The following is a 25,374-nucleotide window of genomic DNA, read 5'->3' on the forward strand; positions in this document are numbered from 1 at the left end:
TAAATACAACATAATTTATTGTGCCTGTTTCACAGAATGATAGTGGTAGGTGTTAGAAACAGCGTCCAGGGCACGGTACGAGACGTGACTCACATAAGTACAAAGACTCAGACCACAGGATTGTTTCCTTAGAGGAAAGCGGCTAGTGGTAGCAACTTGGTCACTGCTCACAAAAAAAACCTTATTTTCGCAACCCCCCCACCCTTCACCCCAAATCCAAGGCAGTCCCTCCTTTGTCACACAGAGAAATCAGTGTTCTGAAGTCTCTGTATTCGGGAGTTACAGGCTGAAGTTAACCCCCCTGCAGGTAGTACGCAGGCCAGCGGACTGAGGCTCTGCACAAGAGACTTTGTCCATTAAGGTAGCTGGCTGGGAGAAAAGGATTGGCAAATGGTGTTCAGGAAGAGAGGGGTGGAGGACACTTACAAAAGTTAGAGAGTACCAAGCCAGGGCCAGTAAATGAAGTCCAGGGAAGTGCAACACCTGCAAAGTTCCCACACCCTGACTAGCACTACGATTATCGGGGGATAGTGGGGGGTGGGAGACACCACACTAAACAGGTGATTTGGTCTCTGGAGTAGCAGAACTTGGCTTCTCTTTGATACTCCAGCTAAAACTGACAGAGGGCTTCCATCGCCAAGTGGAGACGCATCTCACGTGGTTCTGAAACAGACAAGGATGGGCCAAATGCAGTCACTCGTCCAAGGTGAGGCCTATCTAGTACATAACCCTCCCTCCCAGCTGTAGCAGTCTTTGCTTGGCTCAAGATGGAGAATTGCACTCTGGGACCTGGAGGCCTTATTACAGGAAAAGGTGACCTCAATTTGCTCCATTTTAAATCAGATTAGCTCTAGACTTTGGGCTTCAAGAAAAACTTGCCCAAGCTGCAGCCCTTAGACAGGCTAAATGCTGGTGTGCCTGGAAAAAACTCCACTAGCTTCTGTCCCAGCAGCCTTCCCTGGCCCCACCCCCCATATCTCCTTTCAGTAGGAAAAGCAAAAGTATTTTAAACTCCCTCTTCCCCCTTAAGTCCCCCCCCCCCCGAATAGAACCTACAGCTAGGTGGAGAGAGACAGCTAAACGTGGATGTAACAGGAAAGTCGGGTGAAATCTATCCAAGTAGATTAGTTCCCCAGCACACTAATAATGCAACTCTGCCCTCAACACAATGTGCTTTGAAAGGTGGAAACCTTCGTATTCTCCGGCTTTAGAACTAGGAGACAGGCCTTGGTGAGCAATGATCTCAAAAGATTAGCAGAGGAATAAACAGAGTGAGATTAGCATGGATCTCCCCAAGCAGTGAAAGGTGTGGTCTAGCTGTGAAGTCAGAGAAAGGAACAGAAGACATTTTCAGAGAGAAAGGCCTAATCGTGGAGTGAAAGGCAGTTAGATACAAGGGCTGGAGAAGTGTGCAAGGAGCCAAGCCTATGTGCACATTTAAGTTGTAACTAATTCTCAGCTAGTGGAATAGCTGCAGGGTCTGCAGTGTCCTGCCAAGAGGCCTTAACAAAGCACTTCCTATCCTACCTTCAGGATGCAGGTGAGCCTTCCTCCCCCACACACCTGGGCACTGAGCGTATAGTATAGCCAATGTCATACACCACTATGGTCTCAAGGCCAACTCCATACCCTGGCTATGTTGAAAGCCAGTCCATCTTAAAAAACATTTGAAGCAACAAAGTCTATGGTCTGACCAGGCTTAGTTAGGGCCACCCACCAAGGCAGCCAGTGAGATGAAACTTCAGGTGGTTTTGGTCATAATGCTTATTCCCCCTCTAAAAAAAACACTGACTAAAAATGATGTATTTCCATCTAGTGGCAAACAATTACAGAAATTACCATAAAAACTAGTTATCTAAGGCATCTTTAAAAAAATATTTCTGCAGTCTCCATTTTAACTTGAAAGCTCAATAAAAATAGATTTCTATGAAAGGTCTCTGATTGTCCCTTGAGCGGCATCTCCGTTGCAGTGAAGGGGTTCAGCAGTCCTGAGGAGGCTTGGCCTGGGTGAGGGCAAGAAGGTCCAAAGCTCAGTGGCACATCCGGGAGGTCATTTCCTTCTATCAAAGGACACACAAGACAGGGAAGTTAATGGTAAGAAGCACAATGCCCAGGCAAGAGAAATTTCCATAGGAAAGGCTCAAAGTTTGGAACATTGTTTCCATAGCATCATTAATTTAAAAAAAAAAAAAAAGCAGCATTCCAGTTTGAACACTCACATGGAGTAGAAATTCAGTGTCACCTTTAACCTCTGCCCCCATATTCCTATTCACTGACAGGCAGGAGACCTCCCCAGCTGCCCCATCAGATTTAAATCTGTCTGGCTACATACAGGTATAGAATAACCATCACCCACCATCCCAGACTAATGCAAATACCGAGTACTTGTATGGCACTTTGCATCCTCCATACTCTTTATGAAGTTGGTGAGCATCGCTGTGCTCATTTTACAGAAGGGGAAATAAAGACCAGGGAGGTGACAGGGGAGGTGATTTAGCATGAGCACACACGCACTCCCCAAGTCACACAGCTAGTCACCGACAACTGGGACTAGGACCAAGGGCTCATGACTCGGTGACCAGCATCCGACCACACTGCCTTTCTGTCACGTGCAGCAATGTGCTAGCATCACAGTGATAAGGCATCAGGGCAGATCCTTGGACTTCAATTGCAACTTTGCTGGCAGGGGTGCACGGCTCCTGGACTGAGGAACTGCCGATGCATGTGACTTAGCCATGGACCAGACAGTGGGGAGTGATGGTGGTGGGAGAAAAGATAAAATGGCAGCCTGAAGCACAAGAAGGTGACTGGGCAGAATCTACAAACGTGGCAGCTTCCCTCTCTGTGGGTGTAATGGCCCTGCTCCGCTGCATGGGTTACCATGGGATCTGGGCCAAAATTGAAGAGGGCAAGGTAAGAACAGGTTTTTGAGCTGTAAAGGGAGGGGGAATGGAAGAGGTATGATGGAGTTTCAGTCACCCTCTTCAGAGCTCAGAATCTCTCAAACTGAATCCAACAATCAGAGACTGGGAGTCAGAATCCCAGAGTTCTGTTTGAGACGCACCACTCAGTGGCCATTCATAACTATAAGCCAGCCAAATTCACTCACCAGAGGTTCTAACTCCTTGGTGTCTATTAGATTGAACTCTTTCACAAAATAGTAAAAGTGCTTGTAGCAGGTGTTCACGTGGGCCTCTGACCCCATATGGCTGATCCTGTCAAAATGATGGATGTAGACGTGAACAAAGACCCGGAAGAGCCTGGACAGAATCTTCTTCACTACCTGAAGGAAGTTCTTGGGGAACGGAGTACCTGCAAGAAGACATACAAGCACCATGATTTATTGAAATGCACTTTCCCCAGGACCATGGTGCCATGCAGTCTTCCTAAAGCATAAAAAGAAACAGTCCAATGTGTATTGAAGTGATGCAAGAACAGTTTCCTCTGGAGTAATTCACAGACTGCATTCCATCCTATCTAAATTTTGGACCAGTTTTTCCAAAATTAATGCTATTAACCTATGCTATTGGGTCCTGCATTAATTGATGCTACTGTGTGAGAGACCCGAATACAAAACTGGATTAGTGCATATACAGATTTCCATCTGCAGTTTCAATTTGATATAGTTTCCTTCAGTTCCTGTTGGGACATTTTAACAAAAATTATGCAGACACTAGACCACCATACTCCACTCTAGAAGTGACTGCATTCTGGGAGGAGTGGCTCCTATATATAGTTTATTAAAATTGACAAACCCTTTGGGATCCTTCAGGTTAACAAGAGTTAAAATTATGATAATACTACGCTCAGTCATTTATAGGCCCCTTTTCACATTCAACGTTTGGTTTATGTGTTTTTCATTCTAACAACAACATTTGCAATCTACAATACAGTAGTTTTGATCAGCTGGTCTTCCTAGTAATAACAAAATGACTTGAGTTTAAAGTCTACATAGATTGCTTCTCCACATACAAGGAGGAGGTAAGAGGTGAAGGGTATTTGTTAAATATCCTTCTTCCCCTGCCCGCAAGTGTTCTGCATGAAATTAATTTTCAGTCTGTGTTAAGTTAGTGAATCTGGTATTATAAGCAAAGCTAGAAAACGCTAAACAAGACAGAAAACTCCTTTGATGATGTAAGCTTCCCCCTCCAAATGAAACAGATGTTCAAGCAATCACTCAGTCCAAAAGAGGTCCTTGCTGAAGAACCCTATATAAAGGGACCACACCCCAGAACCTCCTGTGGTTACCCAGATGAACACACAGCAAGGATTTTGGCAATTGATACAGGTACTGTTGTAGGTTCCCAAAGAGAAGGTGGTTTACGGTCTTATTCTCTCCCTGAATGTCACCACATTTAAGTATTGTCGTTCTGTGTGTGCAGATGGGGTCTGAGTAGTGGTGGACACTTTCTGCACACAATCAGATTGCTCCTTTTCATTAGTGCTTTGATAAGGATAGATAGCTTGGCATTCTCCATATAGATTCTCCATATAGACCATATAGACTCCATTAGCGCAGGAGTGGATGGGATCCTGCGGGATCTCAAGTGGATAACCAGCTCCTACTCCCCATACCATTTGTTAGTTGGTCTCCCACACAAACACCCACGCAGCTGTCATCCGGTTCTACTTCATTTGGCAGAACCGTGACCATGTGCCGCCTGTCCAGACAGGGCAAACAGGTTTCGTTATCAGATCAGGCACTAGGACAAAGGGTCAGGGAACTATTATTTTTCCTTCCTTGTGCAACATCCCCTCTCCTCCAACCTCCCATTGCTTGCTTCCCCTCCCCCAACACAGACCTTGCATCACCCAGACTATCCGAGAGCTGAACTGAATTGCCTTAGGCCTGTGGTTTTCAAACTTTTTTTCTGGTGACCCAGTTGAAGAAAATTGTTGATGCCCGCAACCCAACGGAGCAGGGGATGAGGGGTTTGGGAGGGGCTCAGCGGGTTGGGGTGAGGGCTGCAGGCTGGGCCAAGAATGAGGGGTTCAGGGTGTGAGAGAGGGCTCAGGGCTGGGGCAGGGGGTTGGGGTGCAGGGGGGTCAGGGCTCTGGTCTAGGGGTGCAGGCTCTGGGGTGGAGCTGGGGATAAGGGGTGTGGGGTGCAGGAAGGGGCTCTGGGTTGGTGGGGGGCTAAGGGCTGGGCCAGGGGATTGGGGCACAGGGTTGGGGCTTAAATTGGGCTGCTCCTGGTCAGCAGCACAGTGGGGTTGCTAAGGCAGGCTTCCTGCCTGTCCTGGCACCGCGCGCCGCACTGCGCCCCGGAAGCAGCCAGCAGCAGGTCCGGCTCCTAGGCAGAGGTGCGCAAGTGGCTCTGCGTGGCTTTCAGCTGCAGGAACCGCCCTCCAGCTCCCATTGGCTGGTTACTGAACAATGGGAGTGCAGAGCTGGTGCTCAGGGCAGGGGCAGTGCATGGAGCCCCATGCCCCCCCCGCCTAGGAGCCAGACCGCAGCTGGCCACTTCCAGGGTGCAGCGCGGTGTCAGAAAATATAGGAACTAGCCTGCCTTGGCCAGGCAGCACCGCCAACGGGACTTTTAACGGTCCGGTTGGTGGTGCTGACCAGCGCTGTTGCGACCCAGCGCCTTCCATTCTGCGACCCTGGGTCGCAATCTGCAGTTTGAAAACCACTGCCTTAGGGCTTTGCCTGAAAGATCACCTGGGGTCATTCACAGCAGCAGAAGGCTGACCCTACACCAAAAGCTGAGCAAGCCTCTGCTCCAGCACACAACCACATGCTAACTCAAGGAGCAAGGGCTGAATTACACTTGTCCAAGATGCCTTGTATTCAGCCCCAGACTGCTGAGAGAGCTTTCAGAAAGGTCCATTATTTCACAAGCTGCAAGAGATGGAGACAAAAGCTTTATACCATACCAGAGAGAAGCTGAAGTCTCAGATCTCCATGGGTATAAAGCATTAGGCCAACACTTGAAAGGCTAAATTTAGGAGCAGAGCATCTCTCGTTCTCATTGACTACAATGGGACCTGTGGCGGTCAACACTGCTGAGAGTCAGCCCACTTGTTTAGATGCATAAATATAGCTTCATGAGCCTATTTTTAGGCACCCAAGTTTGGACATTTTGGGCTCCAAATCTTGTTTACACCAAGGCCTCTTTAAACTCCTCCGGCAGCATAAGAGGGACATAGGTTACCATTACACACACTCTAGAGCCTCTTGTTACTGACAGAGAGGTGTGAAGGAGCCTTCTTAGTACAAATGAGAATAAGGCCCTCTGGCCTTCGTTTTTAAGCAATGGGAGGTTGAAAGAGATCATAGCTGGAAATAGAAGAAGAGACACACCTCATTCTGATCACAAACAACTCCTGAACCACCCAACCAGCCACATGTAACTTGGCACAGGTCTGCAGGCAAAGAAGTGCTCAGCCAATAAGATGTGTCTTTCACCAGAGAATGAAGTCAGTAAGTGCAGGCACTTATGGGCTGCTCTAGGGAGTAAAAAGCATCACTGCTTGGAGCCCTATGGTGAAAACATTCTGCGTGACCAATCCCAAAGGCTTGGGTCTGTTGTCAGAAACATCTCAGTTATTGCAACGGTCCATAAGGAGAGAGAAGAATCCCTCAGGTGACCAAGTCCCAGGGCAGGTATGAACTTGAATCAACACCTTAAACTGCAGCCAGAAGCAAGTGTAGTTCACAGAGCATGGGCATGATGTGCTCATCACTCAGATCTGCTCCACTAAACTGATGGGCCACCACATTCTGTACTGTGCTTCTGAATGGTCCTGAAGTATAGCAGGCAAACCTGGATTACTGCAGCACAGTCTACCTGAGAGGGTAAGGTCACAACTCTCTAGTTAATCACAGATGTGGGGGAAGAGAAGTTATAAGCTATTAAGGAATCCAAGAGCACTCAGGGGTCCACATAGCCCAAGATTGCAAACCCCTTCTGCAAGTCATGGACATTTTCCTTCACTAGATGGGACAGCCATAACTTCAGAAATTTTGCAAGCTGTTTTCTGCTGTCAACCAGCAGCTCCATCTTCTCAACCAGGTGTCAGTCAGAATGGATGTATTTTTAAATTCTGTTATCTCAACCTGGCAGTCCTAAAAATACTTTGGCAGAATGAGTAAGATTTTCCAAGAGCCATGAACCCCATACACAGAAGTCAATCTTGAGGGAGCCAACCAAGAACCTTCAGCAACAAAAATACAAGGCCCCACTACATGAGCTAAAGAATAAGCTTTTAGTAGCAAGTTGCAGGCAATTGCCATCGAGACTAGCCATGGAGGCACAATCACATGCCCTAAAGCCAGGTATTGTACAGGCACCGGTCCTAAACTACTGTTCAGAATGAGAAACCAAGTCCAGCAGCCCAACCTCTGTAGTGTGGAGTGACTCCTCCCGTTCTCACAGCAGCCACATAATCTTTGATGTGCCGTTTGAGTATTCCAAGAGCACCCTCTGACTTGGAGTGCCTCGCCTGAAACAATTTAGGCCTAATTTTCCAGAAGTACTAAGCATCCATCACGCTAACAGAAATCTATGGTAACTGCAGGTACTTGGCACTTCTTTAAAAAAAGAAGAAGAAAAAAAAAGTTAGGCCTGACAGTGTCCCAGGCTGGGCATGAAGGTATCCAAAATCAGTGGCCACTTTCAAAAGTTTGCAGCCCTCTGCAAATTGCCCGTCAGTACTAGAGGAAGTAGTTCACCTACTATCTCAAGGATCTGTGCAATGTCCAATGCCATAAACTAGTGGTTTTCAACCTTTTCTCATTTGCAGACCCCTAAAAAAATTCAAATGGAGGTGCAGACCCATTTGGAAATCTTAGACATAGTCTGCAGAACCCCCAGAGGTCTGTGAACTCCAGGTTGAAAACCACTGTCATAAAACAAGTGCCTACTGGAAAAGGAACAGGGAAATAGAAGGGGCAAGAGATTGTACTGGTGGATAAAAGTAGATTTTTCTGAAAAAGAAATTGGTTATTTTTTATTTTGTTATTTAAATTAGAATAAGTTTTTCTTTTTAAAAATAAACTTGTTTAAAATGAAATCTGAATTTAACAGAAAAATTATAATCTCTTAAAACATTTAAATAAAATATAAATATGCTGAATCCCTGAGCTTCTAATCACAAACTCTGAGTTAAAAGCTGCTTTTCTACATAAAGAAAGATGGGAAAACTTTTGAGGTCAAGCTTTACCAATGTGGCACAATAGGTCATGTGCTGCATTAAGAGCGTGATCCTGTGGAGGACCCAGGACCTGTGCCACTGGGTGCAAGAGACTGTCAAAGTCATCACATGGGTTGGGACCCGCTTCCGACACTGTATCTCATCAGGGTCATCCACTGAGCCCACCTGGATGATCTCATACTCCTATTTTATAGCTTCTCCCCACCTGAGCTCGGTTCTCAAATTATGAATATTTATGACTCCACCCAGCATGGAAACTTCCTCTCTGGCTCATGAAAAAAACAGTGAAGTTTGTGTATCCAAAACATTTAAGGTAGTTTTGTTTAATAAAAATAAATATTATATGCCATTGTGTGTTCAATTAAATTCCAGTCACGATCCTAGTGCAGCTTGCCACAAATTGTGACCAGTAAGTTAATTATGTTGTAAATAAGCAACATATTCACCATTTTCTAACGTAGTAAATCTGAAAATATTAAGCAATATAATTGCTTAAATAAATGTATAGAGTTATAGTGTACCCTCCTATGTAGCAAAAAAATGTACCAAATCTAGCGTAAAGACTCTATTTAGTTGTAAATAGACATGTTTTAATGGTTATATCAATCAATGAGAATGCACCTCTCTTTAGAAAACAAAGGAAGTACCAATGGAAAAGTTCCTTAACACGGATTATTTAACTCAAGGTTTACCATTTGGTGATGTAAATTGCTCCGATTTAAATCAATTTATCTTGTGTCAGTCCAATTAATTTCCCCACAAATCAGAACTGAACTTACCAACATTGGTGGGAAAAATGTCCTCATTGTTGATCTGCACCTCAATCCAGTCCATCAAGAGGTTCAAGTACTTGGGAGCCGATAGGGCAGTGGGTTTCCGGTACTTGTGCTCGTCCTGCCACCTGTACTCGTACTTGGGTCCCCCAGACATGATCGGACAGGACTGTTCCGTGCAATAGTCACTGATGGTGCCATAGATCAGATTGATGCGATTGAAGAAGTCCACCACATGCACCGCCACCCAGTCATTCTGTTCCTCACCAGACGGCAGCTGGACGGCCAGCTTCAAGTCCAGCCCTGCATTGAGAGAGGCTTGAGCCCTCTTGTGCAGCTCAAACCGCTGCGTCCCAGGCTCAAACTTGCGTTTGGGCCGAAAGGTTTTGTCCTTATTGAACACTTGCTTTAAAGGGTTGGACATTTTTCTTCTTTTTTCCCCTTCTCTTTTGCAAGTCTTCAGGGAAGACAGCTAGAGACACAAGGCTGCTGGACAGTTTCCAATGGCAAGGTTGTAATGGCCTCTATCTTCACAGAAATACCTCGGAGCTCCTCTGGCTCTCCAAGTACCTTCTAATCTGCAACACAGAGAATTTACAGTAGTTAGATGGGCAGCTTTTTCAACAAGAGACTTTGTTCAGAAGGAGTGAATTTGTTTGAATGCCTTAGGGGGAAGGTATGGACATACACTTCAAACTCATAGAACTGAAACAAAAGCCAAATATGCTTCGTTTCCCCCTACCCTCTCCTCTTAGGACTAGGTTTCTTTAAGGGAAGTGTAAAAGGTAGAAGAGTGAGGGTCAAGTTCTCAAAGAGGTTCCTCATTCAGCCGCTGTCACTGTAAGGAAAGTAATTGAAAGGTCTTCAATTACTTCTACACAAAACATTAAGTGAGAGAAGGTTTATACCCAGTTTTCCAAGTTACTGTGGGTGAAGAAGCAGATTATTACTGTTATTACTATAAGACACCAAGACTCTACCACTATGATAGCAAGGTAGCTACATTGTTTTATGAAAACATTCAGAAACTGGTACTGCATTATTTTGCTACTAGGCAGAAATGAGCAAAATAGTAGCCACAACAGCTGTGTCCATGGACTTATAGCGAGGAGATTGGTTTCAGGCTGGCTCCTCAACAAAGGCTAGATTCTAACACCCTTAAAGACATTGGGGAGTACTGACTCCAGAAGCAATGTCATTAAAATCACTGGGACTACTCTCTACATTAGCCAGGGTATCAGAATCTGACCCTGAATGACGGGATTCCTCTTGTGAAACAGACACGTGATTTTTGGTGTTGTAATGTGGAAGGTGCTGACCAGCCCCACAAAGACAGGCCATTTTACTGCAACAGAAGCTCCACAGTGGTTCTTGGAGACATTAGTCATCTGAGGAGAGCTGGCTGCTCATATGGTGCTGGAGCATCTGCTACACTGCATTAAGGAGAACGAAGAACACACACACTTTCCTAATGTTACTTTCCCATGTAAGTAATGGCCATCATTGCCTGAGGTTTTTACAATTGTGCAATGGGAGGAGAAGTGGCCCTGAGACGCTATTAAGACGTGTTCCACACTACAAAAATACACGAGAACCCCATGGCTAACAACCTATGTTGCCAGCAATCCATAAAGTTCAGTTCTGGAGCCGTGCCACATGTTCATAAGGTCACCCCGACGAGAGAGGAGGGGGCAGGTTGCCCACATCCACCCACCCACTCCCATTTTTGAGTTGGTACCAACTCAAAATTCCAGCCAGGTTCATTGAGAGAGTCACTCATGATCAAATGAGCCTGGCCCAGTTGAAACCAAGTGAAGCTCTGCACTTTTGACCAAGTTTTGCCTTGGGGAATGTGTACCCTGCACAAACCAATACTGAGAGGTATTTGCATGAACCCCTAGAGCTACTGATATTTGCTTGACTAGTTTAAGACTAACAGTGAAGGGCCAAGGATATAGGGAAAAATAAAGCTTAAGATGCATTTTGATTTCACAAAGAAAAATTTTGAAAGTGGTAACAAGCGGGGACACTGACAGCAAAATGCAGCGAGACAGTAGCTATGGTTAGCAAGAGCAGAGTCATACCCTCACCACATCCTGCAACAAAATGCTTCACTTCTTCTATGAAGCGGAAACACAAGGGGCTGTGCCCATTCAGCTTAGATGCACTATTGATCTCACATAATTCTTCTGTAACATATCCAAAACAGGCAAAAAAACCTAACAATGTAAAGGGCAGGTTCACGGTCTGAAGCCACTTCCAGGAGGAAATCAGCTCCAGAGAAATAGCAGCATGCACGATTTCCTCACTTTGGAGTCTCAAAGGAAAGCTATACACTTCACGAGTATTAACGGTATACTCCTTTGGTTCCAGGCTCCAGCCAAACACAAGAAAGAGGCCTTTGAATGTTCTGACTCTGCTCTCATTTACCTTGTCTTTACACCATAGTAATCCCATTGACTTCAGTCGAGTCACTCAGTTATGCTGGTATTATGTGTAATGGGCCTTTTTATTTACTTCCCATAAGAAGGTTTTGGCTGGCAAGTAATTAAAGGCCACACATAGATCTCTGCTCATTACCAGCACAGCAGGGGGCATGGCAGGAGAGGACTGAAATGAACTACCAAAACTATATGACAGGTTTCAGAGGAACAGCCGTGTTAGTCTGTATTCGCAAAAAGAAAAGGAGTACTTGTGGCACCTTAGAGACTAACCAATTTATTTGAGCATGAGCTTTCGTGAGCCACAGCTCACTTCATCAGATGTGTCAGTCATCACATCTGATTAAGTGAGCTGTGGCTCACGAAAGCTCATGCTCAAATAAATTGGTTAGTCTCTAAGGTGCCACAAGTACTCCTTTTCTTTTTGCAAAACTATATGGAGAAGCACTCTCAAGGCCTGTCCACACTTTGCCAGTGGAGTGGACACTAAGAATTTTCTAAGAGTAATTGTCACAGGGTGTTTCATAAAAGCCAACCCAGACCTACAGAGAGGGAGTTTTCACAGCTGAGGAACTAGTTAGCAAAAAAACCACAAAAAAAACCCAAAAAAAAAACCCCATTTTTTTTTTTTTAAATAGGCAGCATTACTTGGGTAACTAAGCCCTTATATGTTTCAGGTTTTGATTTGTTTTTTTTAAAGGGGATGTAAAACTTGTGAAAGTTCCACGAGTCACCTCCCTGGAAACTGAAGCCCTCTAAGCAAACCTCAGCATGGGTAGAAGCTAGACAAGCTTCCCTGTATCTCAGTCCTGACCTCTGAAACTCAGGGCTTAGAGTGAAGATTAGTTTCCATGGCCCATGCAATTCTTGGCTTTCCTGCTACAACTGCCAAGACACTCAGGTGTGGGGGTGGTTTGTGATGCAGCCGTGTCCAAGAATGCCAAACAGTCAAAAGAGGGCAATGACTTTTGGTCAAATCTAATCTGGGCTGGATTACAGCAAGTGACTGCAGAGTAAGGTTTGGTCTCCTCCAATCTCCTGAGACATCTGTGCACCTGGCTTATATTTTTATATATAACCAAAGTTTTAACTCTCACTTTTCCTGCGTCCAGAGTTTGAAGAAGTGCCTCCTTTTCACTGAGGAATCATTAGCATATTTAACAAGAAGTATACAGCCAGCTCTTCAGCTGGTATAAATCAGTATGGCTCCATTGACAGTATCTGCCAATTTACACCAGCTAGGGATCTGGCCCTATAATTTCTAAGGCTAGCATGGGAGCACAGTGAACAGTATTCAGGGATGTTGTGTTACATTAGCACTGCAATTTTCTTTCCACAAATAGTTTCCTCTTCCTATTGCACATGATCCGTAAGACTACATGATAAACTTGCTGCTGTGATCAGCCGCACATTAAATAAAATTAGCAGCAGCCTTAAGATATTAGCAAAATGGAAACTTCAGCTGAAGTACAGCAGATGTAATGCATTCAGCTATGGTTCTGACGTCTAACTTGGTTAAGAAAAATGAAGCTATAGGCAATATCTGGCTCTGGAAAATGTAAGACATATAGGTTCTGTGGCTGACCAAAGCAGCATCTGACATGAGTTGAAAGAGGATATAAAATGGTGATCGTAAGTTTTTTCTCCTTCCACCCTCCCCACACAAGTCACAGCTCAAACAGCAGTAAAACACAGAACAGAAAGGAAAGATCACTAGGGGTTAGGATTTGTGCGAGGGTGACTTGCAATTCAGCTGAACCGATGATTGGCAAGAAGCAGAAAGTATGCTTTGAGGCCAATGCTGCTTTTCTCCCCAGCTTCTTTTTCATCCAAGGGTTACTCCCACCCAGAAGTCCACACCACTGGCTATCAAGTAGGAGTATCCCCACTAGTCTCACAAGAGCATGTTAGTAACACAGCAACTTCCTGTACCATGGAGGACAAAACTTCTCTCTCTGGAGGAATAGTCCTACCTTTATATCCAGGGATATGAGATTAGCTCCATGCTGATGATGGGTCACTGTTATAAAACAAACTCAAACAAATGAGCAATGAACGATGGGAGAAAATGACTCTCCCAGAAACTTTGATAACTATTACACAATCTTCAACCAATGGCAGATGCTGCTTTGGTCAGCCACAGAATCCGTACGTCTTCTATTTTCTCAGAGCCAGATATTTATTGGGAAAGGGGAAGCGTGGGGAGAGATTTAAAAGACTCGAGGCCATAATGATGAGGAAAAGCACTTGTTAAAAAATTTTAGGCCCAATTTTCTTCTCACTTATGCAGTGGAAGTCAGGAGTCACTTCACTTAAGTCAGTGAGAGTTACGGGGGGGTAAAATTGATATGAGAGAATAACTTTCAGTACTGCCTTATTCTAAAATATGTTTCTAACTGAGAGAGCATGCAAAGCATATTTCACTAGTTTCCCATTACTTCTTTCCCTGTCATTTTCTCCAAGCTGGGCAAGAGTGTGTTTGTGTGGCAAAAAGTCACCATTTTCTGTTGATTTAAAAACATAAGAATGGCCCTACTGGGTCAGACCAAAGGTCCATCTCGCCCAGTATCCAGTCTTCCAACAGTGGCCAATGCCAGGTGCCCCAGAGGGAATGAACAGAACAGGTAATCATCAAGTGATCCATCTCCTGTCGCTCATTCTTGTATGAGGAGAGATCCACCCCACGGCTCATTCCCAGCTTCTGGCAAAGAGAGCCTAGGGACACCATTCCTGCCCATCCTGGCTAACAGCCATTGATGGAGCTATCCTCCACGAATGTATCTAGTTCTTTTTTGAACCCTGTTATGGTCTTGGCCTTCACAACATCCTCTGCCAAGGAGTTCCACAGGTTGACTGTGCGTTCTGTGAAGAAATAGTTAAATACTTCCTTTTACTTGTTTTAAACCTGCTGCCTATTAATTTCATTTGGTGACCCCTAGTTCTTGTGTTATGAGAAGTAGTAAACACATCCTTAACTACTTTCTCTACACCAGTCATGATTTTATAGACCTCAATCATATCTCCCCTTAGCAGTCTCTTTTCCCAGCTGAAAAGTCCTAGTCTTATTAATCTCTCCTCATATGGAAACTGTTCCATACCCCTAATCATTTTTGTTGCCCTTTTCTGAACCTTTTCCAATTCCAATATATATCTTTTTTTTTTGAGATGGAGCGACCACATCTGCACACAGTATTCAAGATGTGGGCGTACCATGGATTTATATAGAGGCAACACAATATTTCCTGTCCTGTTATCTATACCTTTCTTAATTATTCCCAGCATTCTGTTCGCTTTTTTGACTACCGCCACACATTGAGTGGATGTTTTCAGAGAACTATCCACAATGACTAAGATCTCTTTCTTCAGTAGTAACAGCTAATTTAGACCCCATCATTTTATATGTATAGTTGGGATTATGCTTTCCAACATGCATTTGCATTTATCAACATTAAATTTCATCTGCCATTTCGTTGCCCAGTCACCCAGTTTTGAGAGATCCTTTTGTAGCTCTTCACAGTCTGCCTGGGTCTTAACTATCTTTAGTAATTTTGTATCATGGACTGTCATCGTGACTTGTCAACAGCAAACATTCATCCCACATCTGAATACACAGATTACACTGTAGAAAATACCTCTTCCATTTTAAAAAAGGAATGAGGTATCTCTAGCCAACCTCTCCCCACCACTAAGAAAACTCAGGAAGTTATTCCCTCTCCCCCACAATCCTCTTTCAGAAAACCTACGCGTACACAGAGATGACTTCTCTGCATAGAGTCTTTATTTCCTTCAGTTCCTGAAACACCGTCCAGAGTGACATGCAGTGCCATCTTCCAATCCTCACACCGTCCCCACACAGGATTTACTTTAGGGTTTTAACAAGTGCCAGAATAAATGCAATCAACAGATTAAAACCTGCAGGTTCCTATCTGCATTTTCTGGCTCCTCGAATTATACTGTTTGTGATAGTTTGTTGGGCCTGCTGTACAGCCTTACATCAGTGTTTCCAAAGGCCAAAGTTTAAAGCTTCTTCGTTTAAAAGAAGTATTTCATGTGGTGTCTGTAGTGCCAGCTAGATTGTGCGTTGCAGATAGGGAGGGGTCAGAAACATATGCAGCCACTTCCTTGCCAAGTGACCTGACAGCTTAGGCAGCTCACATCCTGCTGCCTTACTCATGTGAAAACCCTGCAAGTAAATCCTGGTGAGTAATACATTTACAGTACATGTTTCCTTTCAAAGAAGCTACTCCACTGTACTAAGAAACAATAATATTGTAGGATTTATTTTAACATTTATACAAGACCCACACATGGGCTAGGTTATATGCTTCTGATCATTCTACAGCATTGTGGTAAATTTCCCAACCAGGCAAACCAAGACCAGATTTTTCACAGCTCTTTCAGAGGGGTGACTGAGACAGAAGGAAGTCAAAACACTGTTTGCAAAGCTGTACTGATCATGGTAGTGAATGAACAAAAATACACATAAGTGTGTCATGGCAACTTCAAACTGTCAGGGTGGATGGGGAAAAAGGCATTTCAGGGTAGACAATAATAATTGGTCGAAGGAGAGAGATTTTTCAGATATTTTAAAGTTAGAACAAGAGGAAGCTTGAAAAGGTCACTGGTAGTTTTAGTCAGATGCCAAACTAGACACCAAGGCCAACATTTGCAAGAGTGGCCAGGGTCACCGGATGTCCAATTTGACAAACCCTGGGCTTGATCTTCCAGAGGCGCTGAGCACTCAACGCCAGATACAGTCAATAAGAGCTGCCACTGCTCAGTCCTTCTAGTAAACTGACCCAAGGGGAGATTGTAGTTAGGCACCTAGAACAGAGGCGCTTCTCTCACACACACCCATCAGCCATTTTAAAAAATTTAACCCAATTAATACTTTCTACATGAAGACTGTGGTTTTTGTGATAGTCTGCTCAAGGGATAAAAATATCGGTCTCATTTCTCCACTGTATGAGTATGCTGAGCAGAGAGGAAGTCCTGAAACTGCTCTTTGGAATGGGTTTAAAATAAAATAAAAAGTACACACATGAAAAATTAGCATAACCGTAAGGATGCATAGAATCATAGAATATCAGGGTTGGAAGGGACCCCAGAAGGTCATCTAGTCCAACCCCCTGCTCGAAGCAGGACCAATTCCCAGTTAAATCATCCCAGCCAGGGCTTTGTCAAGTCTGACCTTAAAAACCTCTAAGGAAGGAGATTCTACCACCTCCCTAGGTAACGCATTCCAGTGTTTCACCACCCTCTTAGTGAAAAAGTTTTTCCCAATATCCAATCTAAACCTCCCCCACTGCAACTTGAGACCATTACTCCTCGTTCTGTCATCTGCTACCATTGAGAACAGTCTAGAGCCATCCTCTTTGGAACCCCCTTTCAGGTAGTTGAAAGCAGCTATCAAATCCCCCCTCATTCTTCTCTTCTGCAGGCTAAACAATCCCAGCTCCCTCAGCCTCTCCTCATAAGTCATGTGTTCCAGACCCCTAATCATTTTTGTTGCCCTTCGCTGGACTCTCTCCAATTTATCCACATCCTTCTTGTAGTGTGGGGCCCAAAACTGGACACAGTACTCCAGATGAGGCCTCATCAATGTCGAATAGGCACTTGAAAAAAAATACACAAATACACAGTAGGAAACCCCTGCTGGTAATATCTCACCTTAAGTGATCACTCTCGTTACAGTGTGTATGGTAACTCCCATTGTTTCATGTTCTCTAGGGACATAAATCTCCCCACTGTATTTTCCACTGAATGCATCCGATGAAGTGAGCTGTAGCTCATGAAAGCTTATGCTCAAATAAATGTTAGTCTAAGATGCCACAAGTCCTCCTTTTCTTTTAGTCACAAAATGAAGAGCACACCAGATCAATGGAATGTCAAAATTGCCAGGCAGAAAGCGTGTAAAAATTGTGAAGTCTGACCATTCATAGCTCTTCTTGAGCAAGATCTCTGCTTAGATTAATTTCCTGTCTGGCAGGGATTCATTCACCTACTTTTAATTGGAGATCTCCAGCATTTTCCTATAAAACTGCTCAATCTGCTTTTGTTTCTATTTTAGTAAAAACATTCATATGGCATATCCAAATTCTTTTAAAAAAAAAGACTGTCCTAATATTATATTTGCAGTAATCTTTAAGATATTAACATAAGCCATGTCTTTCCTTTCCAGGGCAGCATCAAGATATTAACAGCAGTTTACAGACATGTTGCTAATGCATGTAAGAGCTAGAGAAGTTCTCACTGGTAGCCTTGTACCAGTTTCCTCATGTATCTTGCTGGAGACAATCCAAAGTATCTGCTCTGGAGGGCAAAAGAGCACTAGGTACATTAAAAAATAAAAAAGTTTTGGAGAGCTTTTGAAAGTGTTATACTGAAAACACACAGCAGAATTTCTACCCGTATAACCCCTGCTGATCCCAGCCCAGATGCATACATCTAACAAAAGAGAGTGTTTATGCCTTCGTTCAACGGGACAACTTCCTAGTTTCCTTTCATTGATCTGGTTTCTGAGACGCATTAATGACAAATATAATGAAGCCATTTTGAAACACAGATCTCTCATCATCAGTCCTAAGGATTAAACAAATAGCCTTTTCATAATCAGTCCAGAACAAGTTCCAGGATTGTACTACTTGTCTCCCCACCCTCTCTTTGCAATGCGAGTACAGCGATTTAAATCTGAGCAATGTTGTCTGGGACATTTCTAAGCAAGAACTCATGCAAGCCACATGCTTATTCTGGGGTTTCCAAGGAAGAGCCTTGGTCAGGATCAGGGCATTCCATTTTCATGCCTTTAAACCACAAGAATGCAGAACTGACCCCGCTGAACATAAGAGGAAGCAGTACCATATTGCATAAAATAATCATACTGAGCTTTAATTTGTGTTTTTCTTCCCCCCCGAAAGGCGACCAAATAACAATGTATTCAAACTATTTTTTAAAATCTATTTAGTTTTGGTAATAGCAAGGGGAAGGGGAAAAAAAGTCAGACTTGACCAATTAACCCATAGAGGGGCTAGGAGGACTTCTAGTAACTAACACACCCTGTGGCAGAACTTCATAGCCGCACACTGTAGCGAAGAGCAACAGCTTCAGAAAACCCCATCAGAAGAATAAATGCAATTTATCAGCATTTAGATCTAGCATGAATGGACAGTAGGAATCCCATCAAATAATAATTCAGTGTTAAGCTATCACACGTGCGGGAGAAGAGATAAGACAGTTCATGGGACGGTAATGAGACAGCACATCCATTCAATTCTAAATTCCTGGCTTGAATCCAGACCAGGCTGACAGTAATCAAAGCAATTACAATCTGATGTATGTTGAGTGGTCTATGTGAAATGAGCTGGGTGAGGTCTCAGCTCAGTTATTAGCACAACAGGTTTCACGTCACAAATTGGTACCCTCAGAAGAGAGGGTAAGGACAGAATGGTCTATTGGGACTGGACTGTCAGGTGTGAAGGCTGGACTATCCTCTTGCAACAGCATAAGGCAGGGGTGGGCAAACTATAGCCCAGGGGTGGGATCCGGCCCACCAGTCATTTTAATCCATCCCTTGAGCTCCTGCTGGGGAGCGGGGTCTGGAGCTTGCTCTGCTCCAGCCGGAGAGCAGGGTTGGGGGCGCTCCTAGAAGCAGCGGCATGTCCCCTCCTCCGGCTCCTACGCATGGGGCAGCCAGGGGGCTCTGCTCCGCCTGCTGCCCCCGCCCCAAGCACTGCCCCTGCAGCTCCCATTGGCCAGGAACCACAGCCAATGGGAGCTGCAGGAGCAGTGCCTGCGAATGGGGCAGTGCGCAGCAGAGCCACCTGGCTACGCCTCCACATAGGAGCCGGAGGAGGGACATGCTGCTGCTTCCGGGAGCTGCTTGATGTAAGCGCTGCTCAGAGCCTGCACCCCTGAGCCACCCCGCCATTCCCCAACCCCAGCCCTGATCCCCCTCCTGCCCTCTGAACCCCTTGGTCCCAGCCCAGAGCACCCTCCTGCACCCCAAACCCCTCATCCTCAGCCCCTGCACCACCAGCTAGAGCCCTCCCCCGCCATTTCCCCAATCCCTTGCCTCAGCCCTGATCCCCTGCCCACCCTCTGAACTCCTCATTTCTGGCCCCACCCCGGAGCCCACACCCCCAGCCAGAGCCCTCACCCCCTCCCGCACCCCAACCCCAATTTCATGAATATTCATGGCCCGCCATACAATTTCTATACTCAGATGTGGTATACCCTCTATACCCTCGGACCAAAAAGTTTGCTCACCCCGGCATAAGGGGAAGCTTGTACTTCTACCACTCAGGCTGTCCCCCTCCAGTGGTGGATACAGAAAGTAATTCAGTCTCCAGGGTGTTCAATTTGGTGACCAAAGATGATCTCAGTGCCACAGGATGACCCACATTTCCTGCCTTTAAGGGAAGATTTTTCAAAAGGCACAAAAGGACTTAAAATGGACCTTTGAAAGTCTCCCCCTAACATCACGAAGTTATGATTGCTCACGCTGCAATTGTTATTTATTTAAGGCCAAGTAGAAAGAGGATTTTTTTAAAGTGACCTTTGTTTCCTTTAGATAGACACAGAAGTCCCTTGCTGAGGCTTCTGGAAGGTATAACTCCCTTTATGTGTAAGAATGCTCTGTGCACAGTGACTGGGACACGACTGCATGTGAAGGCAGAGCGGATTGGCTTCTAGCTTCATAGATGCTGAATAAAACTGACGAGCTGGTTCATGACTCCAGAAGCTATTTTAGGGTCACTGTGTAGACATGTATTTCTAGGGCAAGCTGCAGCAGGCAGGTGGCTTCCTGTACAATAAGAACAATTTTTTTTCCCCTCTCTTCAAGGTATGACGACAACACTTTTCAAAAAGTTCTGTGCAGCAACAATGCCTCTTCTCCTTCAGCCTGGCTTAGTCCCCGACTGAAGGGATTTAAGAGGAAAGAAAATGTCATAATTTATTCCTAGTGATATGAATTACTCTGCACTGTCCTTGCAAAAAGGGAAACAGCAAAGTAGTATCTACCTAATGTTTTTTTCTTCAAAAAAAGAATAAAATGAACTTGGCTGACACTTCTCCAGTGTAAAATTCTCATGCTACGCTGGTCTAATCAACACAATGCTTCGGACTATGTTGAGAGCCAGAATATATTACAAGTTCAAACATTGTGAATGTCAATGGAGTGGAACCAGGGTTATGGGAAATTCTACAAGAGTTTCCTTAGCAGACACCAGGCTCAGAATGAAAGGCTGGCTTTGAGCCCCACCCATCTCTCTCTCGCTCATGTTAATATAATGCTTTTGATGCCAAAGCAGTAGGGTTCACGTCTCCATAACAGAGGGTTGTGAAGCCAGCCCTTCTCCTTCCCCTTTAGAACTAGGTGTGGCAGTGATCATATGCATTAGCCCAGTGGTTTTCAACCTGTGGGTCCACAGACCCCAGGAGATATGCAGACTATGTCTAAGATTTCAAAGGGGGTCTGCACCACCATTTGAAATTTTTTTAGGGGTCCGCAAATGAAAAAAAAGGTTGAAAACCACTGCATTAACCTTTCCCATCTGCCTGGTGACAAGTAACAGGCCTTAAGTAGGGTGACCAGATAGCAACTGTGAAAAAATGGAACAGGGGGTGGGGGGTAAATAGGCACCTATAGAAGAAAAAGTTCCAAAAAAACAGGACTGTCCCTTTAAAAAGGGACATCTGGTCACCCTAGCCTTAAGGGGATCTCAGGCTTTGCAGCAGTGAAGAGCTGTCCGCATCAGAAGATTTTCTATCATACAGTTTGACATGAAAAAAGTCCCCCAAAACAGCAGCACCAGTGGGAAAGTTTTTGTGAAAATTTCCAAGTGTAAACAAGGCTGAAGTAGACCACATGCTGCTTTCTGCTTATGGGAGAAGCTCCATTTTTGTGACTGATGCTCCATTGCCTCACATCTAAGGCCCAATTCCCACGTATTTTATTCCTGCATTTGGGACAGAGAAGAATTAAAGGTGTCTTTCAGACATCTTGCACTCCGTGTATTCTAAAGCCAGATGGGTCTTGCCCAACTCTGATTAAGTCAGAGCAGATTTGGGGCAGCTCTAGATTATGCTGTGCTTCTGTGCTGCCCTATGAGCCCGGTGGGGGAAAACAGCCACAGTGCAGCACACTCTAGCCCCACACACACACACACACCCCCCACTCTACCCCCCTCTGTTAGGGGCTAGATGCAAGGATGATGTAGAGCCCTTATGCCAACTCTACTCCAGACAGTGAGGCTACCTGCACAGGAGGTATTCTCGGGACTCTATTTAGGCCCACTTAAAGCCCTCTTTATGCTGCCACAGTGGTGTAAAAGGATTTTAGGGTTTGCCAATGTACAGTGTAGTTACACCACTGCAAACCTATCATTTAAATGCTCTGCACTTGTGCAAAGTAGGGCTTACATTGTTATTGCTTAATTTAGTACACCACTGTAAGGTCTGCCTTGGTAAGATGGGTGCAGCACATCCTAGTGATGTCTGCATTGTAGATTTACACCATTTTAACTAACTTGATATAGTTCTTACTGTAGACAAGCCCTGAGGGAACTGAGAATTCAGCACCTACTGCAGCTGTGTATATCTTTGCAAAGCAAGAACTACTATGCCAGTTTTTTACACCCACTTTGCACAGGTGTAAGTAGCTGCATGAGGTGCAAGGCAGTGGAGACTCAGGCCTCTTCTCTCCAGTCCATAGGCTCAGAAGCCAGAGCAGCAGCATGATTTCCAAAACACTCAACTTAAGACAGAGACACTGTGTGCTCCTCTGCTGCAGCTCTGAAGACTTAACTATGCATCCCTTTGCAAAGTAGAAAGAGTTCTTATGGCCTCCATTGTGCCTGTTCTTTCTAGTGGATTGTTCCCCCAACAGGCCCCTAATCCACCTCAGACACATTAAGAGAAATCAGATTCAACCAAGAGTCCGCTATCATTTCCATCATGAATAAGGTGATTCTTTTAGCACAGCAGCAGTTCCAGCAGGAGGTACAGACACAACTGAAAACAAAAGCCACAGATGTCCCATGGAGACAGAGTTATCTAGAGAACAGAAGGTAAACACCCAGCCTAAGGTGCATTCTTTAGTGAAAGCATTAGCTGGATATCACGAATTTCTAAAATAATCTCCTAAACCTCCAACAAAGCTGGTTATGAATTCACTAATTACCAGTTACTGCAGCATCTATGGCACAAGTATCACAAAATGCATCACTGTCTTATGAGAAAAATTAATCTTCTTGAAAGTCTGGGATTTATTTTCAGGAGTACAGAACTTGGGATCATTGCAGAAATGGATACAACTATAGACAGGAGTGTATGCTTCCACCACTAACAAGGATAACTTTTTTCTCTGTATACTGTTGCCATAGAAATCTCTGGCCTGATTAATGGAGAAGTTTTTCTGTAGTTACAAAATAGTGGCTATATCAGCACAGCACAGATTTCCTTGAAACGGCACAAGCCAGGCAAACACAAGTTTCTGTGAGGTACTCCACATCTGTTCTAAATGTTGGGGGATAAGCCCCAGGTCAGAAGTGAGGAAGCAATGTCAGGGAGCCAAATGGGCTCTAGAAAGCATCTGGAAAAGATATTTCTGTACTAGTAGATAGCACAAGCCAGTCAGGGAACAAGTTTATGACAGACATCACTAAAAGTGAGTAGGTTTGAGGTGAGTTATGGTACAAGCAGGGAGTGAGGATTCGGAGTTCTATTCCCAACTCTGGCATGAAGTCAGTCACTTACGGTCTGATTTCCAAGAGCGATGGAATGGCTTCCTGTTCAGATCTGCTTACTGGTATTATGCCTGGATCCGGACACAGCTTTTCAGTGCAAGCCAAGAATCACCAGCTGGGATTGGAGCCCCTCCAAAGTACAAAAGGCAGATCCCAAACCAATTTGGCAGGAATTTAGACTTCGCACTTTTTTATTACTTTAAAGGTTTGCAACTCCTCACAGCCAAGTAGGAGATGGATTCGCTTTCTGTTTTATTAATCTACTAAGATATGGTATTTACAGTATCCAAGAAACTGGTTAATAAACAAGATAGAGCCTGAAACTTGCACAAGGAAGAAGAAAGACAGGGTGCGTGCAGCAACTAGGTCCATCATAAAGAAAAACAGATGGTCAGGGGAATTTTATCTTACAATAAAAATCCCCCTTTCTCTGAAACTTGGCAGAGAAGACATCACAGCCCGGAATGAGGCTTTTCAACACATTGCCTCCTTCACCCCATTCAAGAGAAAGGCAACAGAGCATGCCTTGTCCCAAATTTCTTTGCTGGACAGTGGAGGACACCCCCTCAGCCCCTCAAGCTTTGAGACACCTTTTAGCCTAGAGATCCCATACCACATCCAGCAAGAATTTTCTTTGGAGGTGGTTAATACCTGCCTTTAAGTTGGCAGGAGCAATCACTTACGGTCACATGTACGCTAGGAGTGCTTTACTGGTACAGCTGAACCAGTATACTATAGTGGCAAAGCCCTCCTATCACAGACACAGCTTATACTGGCAAACCTGTGCTTTTCCTAGTGTAACCACCTCTACACTAGGGGCTTCTGCTCACACAGCTATGTAGGTGACAGATCACACTTCTTTGTACATCTAACTGACCCAGCTGTGCAGGCAGAAGCCCCTAGGGTACATTTAAATACTGTTGGCTACAGCCACAATTGGCTCAAACAGGGAGAACCTAACTTCAGTGCACTTACCCTCTGCTTTCTTCTTACCCCTACTGCTACTTATCCTCCAGGTACCTGCGTGCAGATGGGAATTATTCACCCTCCCCCACCCACTTCCTCGAGACAGGGCAGTAATGCAGCCCACCCCGCCTACTTCCCTTTCCTGGCAGACCTGTGGGCCAGAGCCTATTCTTGCTCCCCAAAAAAGGGGATTGCTCAAAGGTTCAAACACTGGCAGCTCCTGGCTATCCCCCCCCCCCCCCGCCCCGCCCCACCCGCCCAGTGAAGTCCCAGCTGAGCAACCCCGAGCCCATCTTGGGCAGCACTGACTCCCTGGGGGCTTTGCACACAGAGATGTTAAATCCTTCCCCCAGCCATCAGGACTGCCCTGCTTCCCCCTTTCCAGACTCCTCACCCCCCCCCCCCCCACCTCCCAGCCCCTCATCACCCTCTCCAGGATCCTCCCAGCTCCTTCTCCCCATCTCCCCATTACTCCCCTCCAGCCCCCCCAGTCCTTTCTCCCCACACTCCTCATCCCCCCAACACCTTCCAGCCCCCCCATCACCCTCTCCAGGATCCTCCCAGCTCTTTCTCCCCAGGCTCCTCACCCCCCAGCTCCCCATCACCACCCCCACCTCCCCATTACTCCCCTCCAGCCCCCCCAGTCCCTTCTCCCCACACTCCTCACCCCCCCACCTCCCCATTACTCCCCTCCAGTCCCCCCAGTCCCTTCTCCCCACACTCCTCACCCCCCCAGCTCCCCATCACCACCCCCCAGCCCCTTCTCCCCACACTCCTCGCTACCTCCCTCCAGGCCCCTCTGCCAGGCCCCCTCTTTCAGCTCCCAAGAGGAGCCCCCACCCCCCCGAGGTCCCCTGCTAATCTCCACTCAGAGCCCCCCCCCATTATCCCTCCACAGAGACCCCCCCGGCTCCATTACCGCTCCCACCTTCCGTATTATCCCTCCGCCGAGACCCCGCACCTGTCCCCGGCGGAGGGGTCACCGTCCCGCTCTCTCCTCCGGCTCTCGGTAACTTTTCGGCGCGCGCCACTCCCCTGCCCGGCTCCGCGCGCCCGGCCGGCCCTACTTCCTCTTAAAGGGGCCGGGCCGCGCCCCACTCGCCTCTGCGCCCGCGCGCTCCTCCCCCTGCTGCTGCCGGCGCGTGGAGCCGGGCGGCCCCCTCTGCGGGGCAGCTGACCGCCTCCAGCTCGGGGGGCCGCAGCTACTGGATCCCCCCTGGCCTGCCCTGCCCCACTCCCCATGTCACCCCCTTTCCTCACGCTCTGTGCCCCTTCCCTCGGGCAGCCCCCT

General features: G+C 45.8%; 1 protein-coding gene across 4 annotated transcripts; it reads right to left on the bottom strand.

Annotated features, from left to right (window-relative positions):
* MOB3A (MOB kinase activator 3A) lies at window positions 1-25,152 on the bottom strand. Of its 4 annotated transcripts, none has more exons than XM_048830636.2 (4): window positions 25,045-25,152; window positions 8,936-9,507; window positions 3,110-3,312; window positions 1-2,060 (listed from the first exon to the last, which is right to left on the bottom strand). In XM_048830636.2, exons 2-4 carry the CDS (start codon window positions 9,351-9,353, stop codon window positions 2,031-2,033), a joined length of 651 nt encoding a protein of 216 aa, XP_048686593.1. In that variant the 5' UTR covers window positions 9,354-9,507; window positions 25,045-25,152; the 3' UTR covers window positions 1-2,030. The 4 variants fall into 4 exon arrangements, with proteins under 4 accessions (XP_048686593.1, XP_048686594.1, XP_048686592.1 ...); XM_048830637.2 differs by having other exon boundaries at window positions 8,936-9,502; window positions 25,012-25,146; XM_048830635.2 differs by having other exon boundaries at window positions 25,012-25,146.
* Window positions 25,153-25,374: the final 222 nt, after the last annotated feature.

The sequence above is a fragment of the Caretta caretta genome, chromosome 25 (genome assembly GCF_965140235.1).
Source record: "Caretta caretta isolate rCarCar2 chromosome 25, rCarCar1.hap1, whole genome shotgun sequence".
Taxonomy (NCBI): Eukaryota; Metazoa; Chordata; order Testudines; family Cheloniidae; genus Caretta; species Caretta caretta.